A 10,031-nucleotide genomic window follows, 5' to 3' on the forward strand; every position below is an offset into this window, starting at 1 on the left:
CCATCTGCTGGTTCCTCTGGTTTCTGAGGCATTGTCTTTGTCACTGATTGCAGCTAATATCTACCATCAACCGGTATTTCTCTCTGGCCTTGGTTAATCTAGTGATGCTCCCTGCCTGCCTCTACCTTATCTCAGCTCTTACTCACATTTTAGACCCTTCTGAGTCTCTATGCCCTCTCTCTGGCCCCCTGAAACAAGCAGTTCAGTCCAGCTTTTACTGTGGAGTTTCCCCTCCCCTTGCTATATGGCCCTGGGGCAAGTCATCTGCCTCAAAAAATCAGCCATTCTTGAGATTTCCTTCTAGGACGTAATGCAGGTCTACATCTATAGGAGCCCCTGGCCTCATGGGCTTCTTCAGATCATCTAAAAGTGCTTAGTATTTAAATAGAAATAATGTGGTATATTCTAAATGAGGATTTAGAGCTGCTTAGGGAAACTAAATATCATGGCCTTTCTCTATCTAATTGTGTTGCCAAATTTATTTATTTATTTTTTTGAGATTAAAAACTATATTTAATGCTTCCCTTGTACAACTGTGAGCTCTTATTTTCACAAAGTACCTTCAGTAGTTTGTTCAAGAATACTGTTTAGAATAGTGTAACAGTATTTATGCATATTGACTTAGAAGTAAAAGGCAGTAACTGCCACACATGATTTTAAATGGCCTCATTTCTTCTTTAGGAATGATGAATGCCCATTATGATGACATCCATCCACGTCCTGATGGAATTTTGTTTGCCTTTATTCCATCTTTTACATTGAGGATGAAGCTTACTAAATTGGAAGGCATGGTTGCTTAAATTATTGACGGGGCCAATTTTCCTCTCATTTCTTTCTGGACAAACATCGCTAGTTTGGAATACGCTGGGTTCTCTGGCAGAGGTGAACACATATAGCCACAAGCATGGTTACAACCACGAATATAATTTGAAGATGGAGGATATGCTGGAAAATCCACACTAGTAGAACTGATAATATCCATATTCCCTTCGTAGTGCTTCAAATACACTAAGTCGATGAAGTCTCGGGGGGATATTGAGCCCATGGCAAAACTTTGTGTAATGGTATGACACATGAATGTGTCCGAATCAATTTTTTGTACTATGTCCTACACTCTTCAATGATTTGTCCCATGTAATTCTGTTTTCAGGTTTGTAGAGGAAATCAGATAGTTTAGATGTTTATTCCGGAATTATTCCTTCAACACGATATAGATTTCCATGGAATTTTTTAGAAGCCTTGCTGGAAACAGTTATCTTTTTCTCAAAGGGGAATAAAAATCCACAAATAAATTAGTGAAGTCTTAACCACTTTCCAGCCTGATGTTTCTTGATAGTAACCTAAAATTTCTTGAGCAGTTTGTTGGGCAAGTGCCTTATAGTTCATCTACATTTCCTAGTAGATCTAGTCCAGAATTTTAATAACTCTTAGGACTCTTCTCCAAATCCTTGTGGAGATCTCCATACCTTTCCACCTGGTGATGTAACATCGGATGAGCTGGAACATATTCAGATAGAGTAATGGTCAAGGATATCTTCACCCATAGGGTCAGCGGAAAATAAACACAAACCAAGATTGAGATGGCATCTTTTTCTGATAAGTCGAAACTGGATTCTTCGCACCTCATATCCTGTCCCAGCCTCGTAGACAGGTTCACACATGTTGTTAAGTGGGTCTTTACAGCTGTTTGTATAATCTCCCTCTTTCTGGGCTGCCTGACTGGGTCCCCAGTCCGTACTGCATCACTGCCTTTCTTCCCTGGGAATCAAGGTCCCCAAGGAGTTTGTTAAGTGCCATCCCTGGCCAAAATCCCTCCTCCAATCCCGCGTCTGCTTTGAGGGTGAGGGGCCGGCTGGAAACCCGGGAAGGCCGGGCTCAGGGATGGGAAGGGGAAGGCGCTGAAGAGGAGGGGAAAAAGTGGTCGGGGGATCTGCCCCTCCGGCCGAGTCGGTGTCTTATCCTGAGACGGGGTGCTCTGAAAGCGGGGAGGCCGAGCGTGTTGGAAGGACTGGGGCTGTAGGGCTGGCTCTCAGCGACCGAAACGGCAGCCGCCAGTGCCCCAGGTCCCCATCCCCGCCCCGTCCCCTCTCGAAGCCCCGGGAAACTGGCCGAAGGAACCTCAGCCTGTCATGCGCAGACCGGCCGCGCAGAGCCGTGACCGAGGTGGGGAGGGCGTGCGGGGTAGGGACGCGGAGGTAGCCCAGAACCTCCTCACCCAAGAAAGACCCGGAGGGAGAAACTACACTTCCCAGCAGGGAGAGCGACCTAACGGCCCGCCCCACCCTTGCCCCCCGCCCCTCGCCCCTCGCCCCTCGCCCCCCTAGCCCCCAGCGCCCGAGCGCCACGCATTGCCACGTTTATTTTGACATGGTCGGTATGCGGAATTCAGCCCACCAGGGGATCTCTTTCCAGAGTCTGAAATGGGAATGGACAATGTTCGCTCTGCTCTCAGGCTTCACCAGAGCTTAACTAATACATCTCCTCTCTGCAGGCTGAAGCCCAGAGCTGAGAAGTCAGGACACTTGGGTCTGCCCACTACCCCCAACTGTCTTTGTGCCCTGTGTACCTTCTGGCCCAGGGAGAGCAGACTTTCCTCCAGATCACTTCCTCCTACCTTTCCATTCCCGCCACAAGGCGAGCCATTCTTGGTGGCCAGTCTTTCATCCATACAAGACACACTCCCAGTCTTAGTTGTTAGACCTTTGTCTTGGTATAGAGCTTAACTCCCTGCCTTAGGGCATTTAACTGCAGCTTGATCTAAGATATTTAAAGCAGCAAAGGAAAGACACCAGGAGATCTAAATATCTTATATAATGTTTGTTATGACTCTGTTATTCCTGGGTGTAAAATTCTCTTTCCTAGGACTTATGGAAACCAGTGATCCTGCAAAAGCCCAGAGCCCAGGCTGGCCGTGGTGCAATGAACAAAATAGAGGACCTGTATTCTACTCCCTGTCCTGTCAATGAACCAAATATCTCCTGCAAGCTGGTTAACATCCCTGAGCTCTGGCTTTCCTACTGGTTAAATGGGAATGTTAAAGATAAAAATCTAAATTTACAAAATACTTTTTAAAAAAAAAATCTCTTTATTGGAGTATAATTTCTTTACAATGGTGTGTTAGTTTCTGCTTCATAACAAAGTGAATCAGCTATACATATACATATATCCCCCAAAATACTTTTCTTGATAGTCTCTTATTAAAAGGGGTAATTAACTTGAATAGACATATAAGTGATGCAGTATAATTCAGTAAAAAAGAAAAGAGGTGGGTAATAGGAGGCTGGAGTCTAGTCCTCTCACTGTCATTAAGGAACTTTGGGACTTTAGTGATTAGTTTCATCACTAGTTTCATCATGTGTCAAATGAAAATAATAATATCCATCTGTGTCTATAAGGATAGAAAAGCACTAAGAGATTTAAATGAAATAAATTTTTAAATGATTTACGTGTTGCTATACAAATAGAACAGTATTAAATTTACCAGATTTTCTATAAAATCATTCTTAGAATCTATGCAGGGGAACATTTTATCTGTTGAAGACAATTAAAAATAGGTCCATATAATACAGATTAAAGCCCTGGAGATAAACTCAGTCCTTTAATGAAGTCTGCTGCAGAGCAAAGAGTGTAAGAGCACTATCCCAATTGACTGTTTAATGCCTGATTAAATACAAGATGGCCTGTGAAAGTAACAAGCAAACTATTCAGGCAGTGGGATAAGTTTTGAGAGAGGGAGCAGTGGAAATAATCCCTATAGAGAATTTTAAAAATACTAAAACCAACAAAAAGTCAACCTATTTTTATTACTACCATGTGCTAGTGATTGTGAACCATATCAGTGATCGTATACCACCCCTTTCAGAATGGACCACAACTCTGCCCAGTCCCCCCACCCTCTCCTTGTTATAGCACTGTGTTCAGGAATAGAGATAGAACTTCATTCCAGCAAGGACAATCTACAGGCTATAGGACACAACACCTCTTTGTACACACACACACACACACACACACACACCCCTCATTTGGCAGTACCTGTTTGACCTTCCTGACCCAAGATCTAGAGGGTCTTATAAGATTTGCAACAGAAGCTTGTCTACAAAAGTTGGGGCTCTGCCATGCTTACCGGCAGCCGAATTGGAAAGATCAAATCTGGGGAGACCAATGTCTCCTGGAATGTGAAGAGCTGGCTTTGACTGAAGATGAAATTTTATGAAACTCTTCTATGGCGGACCATCTTTATCAACTACTTGCTCTTGCTTCGTATTTTAGTTCTGAAATATTTTCTCTCATTGCTTCTCACTAAGAAACTATTCTTTTTGACTCCCCATAGTTAGCCAGCTAATGAATCATTTATAACTTGCCATTAACAGCCAAGTTCTAATATGCCTAGATATGATTTCTATGTGTTTTTCAGACACAGCTTATAGGACTTTTATAAACTGCTCTGGGGGTTCTTTTAAACCCTCAAAATCTGCAAAATTCAAGTACAGAATCTCAGTATAAGACTGAAAACTTTCCTATAGAAAGTATTGATAATTAATAACTAGATGATTTAAAAAGTCTTTGTTGAAAGGAATAATATGTACTTGCAAGCATAATGGGAGTTTTCAGTTTATTTCCATTTGTTCACTTATTGTGTCTATCTTCCTTGAAATCTATAAACCTAAATAGAAGAGCTGTTTTAAGCATTTGTTTGCTAATTTCAACCCCTTAGTCATCTCTGGGTCTGTTCCTATTGACTAATACTCACTTCCCCCTGTTATGGGCCACATCTTTTTGGCTTTTTTAAGATAACTACCTAGTAATTTTTAAATTATATGCTAGACATTGGAAGTGCTGCATTTTTAAGAGTCTGGTTGTTTTTCTTCCAGGAAGGAATGTTGAATTTTTTTACGGCAGGAATAATTGACTGCCAGATCAGCGGGATACGTTGGAGGCTTGTTTTTAAGCTTTGTTAGATGGGGTCTAGCGCAGCCCTTTGTGGAGAGCCTGGTCCCACTGGCTCCCAGGGGGAAAGCCCGCAGTGTTCAACAAAGTCTCTTCACTCGGGATGGTCGTGCTCTGTGGGAAGTCCAAAACCGCCCGTGAGCTCACAGAACCCCCATAGCTGTTTTCTGCCAGTCTCACTGAGCTGCACTCTGTGTAAGAATTGTATTTGGACGAAGATAAGAAGACCAATAGGTGGATTTCTCGAGCTCCTTCTCTGTGTGCCTCCCTGCTCCTGGTACCCTGGCCCACAAGTCCCAGCTGCCTCAGCATCCCTACTCAGATCTCTGCTCTTCAGTCCGCTCAGTGAAACTGCTTGGGCTTCCCCTCCCCCACCCAGACAGTGCCCCAGGCTAAAGGCCATCCATCCATCAAGGGCTCACTTAATGACTTTTTCTTCTCTTAGGAGTCAGATTCTTGAGCTGCCTGTTATCCAATGTCTGAAAACAGTTACTTCATGTTTTATGCCTGCTTTTGTGTTTGTTTAAAGCACAAGTCTAGACCTGACAGTATCAGAAGCAAAGACTAGTTTGCTTGCTTTTACTTCTCGGTTTTCAATGTAGTCATAATTTTTAAAATACTTCTTATTGATCTTTTAAAAAGTATTATCTGGGGTATGATTTTCCAAAATGTGTTCCATGAAAAATTAAAAGGACTCTGTATTAAAATAGCTTGGAAAATGCATTTGTCTTGACAGCAGGACACCTCAGAGCCATAAAAAGCTAATATGGATTGTAAATTTTCAAGGGACTATATTACTTGCATTTTTCAAATTCATTTGACCACAGTATCCATTTTTAACAGATTGTCTTATGGGAGTACGAGGCAATGGACCACTTTTTGGGTACTGCTGCTCTGTGGCTGCTATTTATTAATTTTATTAAAAATTTATGCACCTAATTAAAAGGCAAGTATGGTTATAACTATCTTCTAAATTAATTTTTAGATGGAAAATAAGCTTAGCTTCTTCTTCCTCTCTCTAATCCGCTTCCAGCCAAAATTATTTCAGGAAGTCCTCAAGAAATCTATGGAAATACATGTGTACATATACGTAGATTCCCAATGGTTAAGTTTGCAGTTGGGCCCTTTCAATATTTTACGTATCATGAAAAAAGGAGAGTTTTAAAATTAGAAGTGTAATTTTACATTATGAAAACATGGGTTTCATTTTGACATTTTTTTTTTTTCTAAAAGAAAAAGGCATTTGTTTTTAGATACTTTATGTCGGTTATTTTTCATTTGGTGAAGTTATTGTCTTATTGTGCTGTTTGATAAACGAGGTATCACTAAAGATGTGAGAATGACGAGCCTTCAGCAGCAGCAGCAGCAGCTGTTGGATCTCTTCTTTATCATTAATAATTAAATTGTTTTAAGTATTTTTACAGCTCACACAAAGATCTGGGCACAGCTGGTCTCGTTGGGGAGCAACTCTAGGAATTCCTACCGTAAGTCTAGGAATTATATGGAAACAGCAGAGGTAACAGACACGAGCACGATTGACTGAGGGAGATTCAAGGCCCAGGGTGCAATCTCATTCTTCCATTAACATCTGCCAAGCAGCATTCCTCTCTAGACCTCAGTTTCCCCAAAAGGACAATGAGTTCCTTGGACTAGGGGATTTCAGTGTTTCTTTCTAGCTCTTACATTCTCCGGATCTTGTTGAATAATACTATATTAACTAAAAAGTGGTAAGAATGTCACTTCTAGAAAGCATTCCCTCTATGCCTGGAGTAGGAGAGATTTGTTCTGAAAAACACTGGAAAATATGGCTGTTGAGCAATTTGTGGGTTCATTTTAGCTTTACGCCTGTAAACAGAAAAATCCTTACCCTTCATGTTTGTCCTTCATGACTTAAATAATTCCCCTAATCACAATCAATTTGTCATCTGTCAAAACCTCACATTTCAGTCCTTGTCAAATGACAGAGGTGATGGATTTTCTCCTAGAAGTTTATTCCGTGTTCCTTCCTACAGATAGCAGAAGATTATAAAGCAGGAAGGAGACGTTCTCCCCAAAGATACAATAGAATTCTGCAGAGAACCAGAACAAAAGGTTTTAAAATCCCTAAATGAAGCCAGGAGGAAAAAAATAAGTCATTCTAGTTTTAGTTGCTAACAAAGGCACAGAAAGAAAAAATCAGTTGCTATGTTACTTCTCCATTAGCCAAGCTCAGCACAAAGTGAAAAAAGGATTTCCTGATACAGCTCTATATTATCTTCAACTGCCTTATTGGTTTAGATTATAGCAGAAAAGAAAAATCAAAGATCAAGACTCTGTTTTCCCTGGGACCTCAGATGCATCTGTTAGTATAGGTATCTGTAGGAGTATTATATATGGACACCATGGGATGCTCTGTGTTCTTGTCCTGTCCAAGGACCTGGTGAACCTATGGAGTTGCAAGGTGTGGTTCCTGGGGCTTCACTCCCCGAGGCAATGCATTTCCCCAGAGTGGTGGAGCGCCTTACCTGAGGGTGCTGCAGACAGGAGACAGGGCTCACGGGTGGAAATGCAGCAGGAGGTTAGCCCTGAGGGTCAAAGTCCATGACGGGAAAAGGAGACTTGAAGTCTAACTCAAGGAAGATGAGCAACAGAGTGCTGTCCCCTCGCTAGCCCACTGGTTCAGCTTTCTTGTTTTGGAGTCCCATAGGGCATAGTGGCTAAACAGACTGTGGCAAAGACAGCCGCTTACTAACGATACGAACTGGGGCGAGTTGCTGAATTCCTCTGAACTTCTGTTTCCTCTTCTGTAAGAGGAGGATAATAAATATAATAAAAATAGAAGAGGTGAAGATAATAACCTTAAACTTAAGATGGTGAGGAGTATTAAATGAATGAATGCAAGTAAACTGCTTAGTACCTGGCTTATCAAAGTTAAAACATTAGAACTACTACAATCACGTCCTACTGCCCTCTAGCTTTGACTGCTTCTAGCTATTCTTAGTGGTTTCTAGAATATAAGCTCCAAGAGGGCACAGATCGCCTCCTTCAGGTTCAGGATTGTATCTTCAGCCTAGTAGAGTACCTGGCATATGGTAAGTACTTCATGAATAACTGCTGAATAAATAAATGCATTAATGAATGAACGAATTTCTAATCAGCACTCTTGGACAACTTGCCTCCATCTCTGTGAGGGAGGGTCAGGCAGCCACCAAACACTAGTGCATCCCAAGGTGAAGGGCTCTGACCCTTCCCGGTTTGGCCGGGGACTCTGACACATGCCTGATCATTCATATTATATGGCCCTAGTGATGTAGGCAAATGTACTTGCTTTTTATTACAGTTTCCAGCAGTTTGGTCCAAGTCTCTTTTTGTATGTGTGTGGGAGTGTACCATGTATCCCTCTTTGGTATTTTCACATAACCATTTTAAAATTCATGGTGCTGGGCCAATTGAGTAGTAATATCACTTTGCCCTGTCTCCCATATATTTCCCCAAAGGGAGCAATTACAGCAGGCATTTCACTTCATCTGCTCTTCTACAGTAGACAGAATCTGTACACAGACAACTCGTTATCCTGACACAAATTTTCCACAGTGAGACTCAGCCACTTGAAATCTGCTTTAAAGCCCTGCCCATGGGATGACTACCACGTTTTAATATGTCTCTTGAGGGATCTCATTTCACAGGCAAGGAAAAGAGAGAAAAGATGGGTGAATAGAAGAAGGCATGTCAGTGGTGATACAAACAGCAGGCTCAGGAGTTGACGACTGTATTGGCAGAGGATAACACAGAGGGTCAGAGAGGAGTTAGAGGGATGAAGGAGGTGGGCAGGAAAGCAGCTAGTCACCAGCGGCCTCCCACAGCGAGCTGTTCATACTTCTTATTATAGCATGCACCACCTTTTATGCTATTTTTCTTTTTCTAAAAGTTGTTCCCTACCACTACATTGTAGACTTGATGATGTAGACCCTGTCTTAGTCCAAGAGTCTAACATAGCTTCTGGCGTATAGTAATTCTTAAAAATTTTGAATGGGTGAGTGAATTAGTGGATGGAGGATGGATGGATACCCAGAATATAAGGGAGAAGGGAGAAAAGTGGAGGTTATTTAATAGGAACTCTTCAAGTATTTAGTACCCAGAGTCGTTCCCAAAGTTGGCCACAGGTGCAGAGCCTCCCTGGGTTCGGACTGAGGGAGCCTCTCCCCTGAGAAGGAGAGGATGGAGGGAGGCATAACTTTCAGTCAGTAGGCTGAGTTCAGTATGATAAAGTCCAAATATATCACCACCTGGGAACCAGAATCAACATCTAGATTTGGAATTGGAGGCAGTGGCTTGAAAAAAAGTGGACAATAGTTCAGGATCCTTACTGGAAAAAGATATTGTTATCTAATTAGGTTTGATGTGTCTTCTTAGGAGGGCTTATGAGCAGACTGGCCAGTTCAAGTGTGTCAACCAACATTGCCCTGCCAACCCATTGGTAATTAAAACCATAAGCTTTGGATTTGAAGCAATGAGGATAAAGTCTGAATACTACCTCCACAGAGCTCTTTCTTACAGAAAAGCTAGGGCACTGGAGAATGATTTGATTGTATTTGAAAGGTGGAGGGGATGGAGACTTCAGCATAGCTTCAAGATTCAATAAGAGTACGGTTAGGCCTCAGAGTGTAACTCTTCTTGGACGAGGAGAAGCACACAGTGGTTGGTTTTGCTCTTATACTTGGGGTACCAGATACTACTATGCTGCCAGCCTGAAGATATGAAGATCTGAGGCAAGAGCTAGCACATTGCAGGAGAAAGCCATTCAACCTATGATAGGAATGCTGAGGGTTTTAAATTCCAGAATCTGAGATGGTTTTCCAGGAATAAAATTTCTACTGAAGGAAAAATACCAAGAGTACCTTATTTAGGGACGTTTTAAGGGTACACAGGGTTTGTTCTAATCATATATGCTGAGACACATAGACATGGAAGTGAGTGTGATGGAGGAGGAAGTTTGGTGTATTCACAGATCCCCGGAAATGGAAGGCACAGCATGCCACTCTGTGGGACCACATGGAGAAGCACCAGGGTCAATCAGAGGCAGAGGGAGAGAGGGAAAACATGGG

The 10,031-nt window shown here is 42.2% G+C and overlaps 1 protein-coding gene across 1 annotated transcript; it reads right to left on the bottom strand.

Annotated features, from left to right (window-relative positions):
• Positions 1 to 666: 666 nt before the first annotated feature.
• LOC137765899 (stAR-related lipid transfer protein 6-like) lies at positions 667 to 1,386 on the bottom strand. Its single transcript, XM_068545655.1, is given in 3 exon segments — positions 667 to 705; positions 707 to 1,088; positions 1,301 to 1,386. Coding segments are annotated over 3 exon segments (507 nt in total).
• Positions 1,387 to 10,031: the final 8,645 nt, after the last annotated feature.

Source organism: Eschrichtius robustus, chromosome 6 (assembly GCF_028021215.1).
Source record: "Eschrichtius robustus isolate mEscRob2 chromosome 6, mEscRob2.pri, whole genome shotgun sequence".
Classification (NCBI taxonomy): Eukaryota; Metazoa; Chordata; class Mammalia; order Artiodactyla; family Eschrichtiidae; genus Eschrichtius; species Eschrichtius robustus.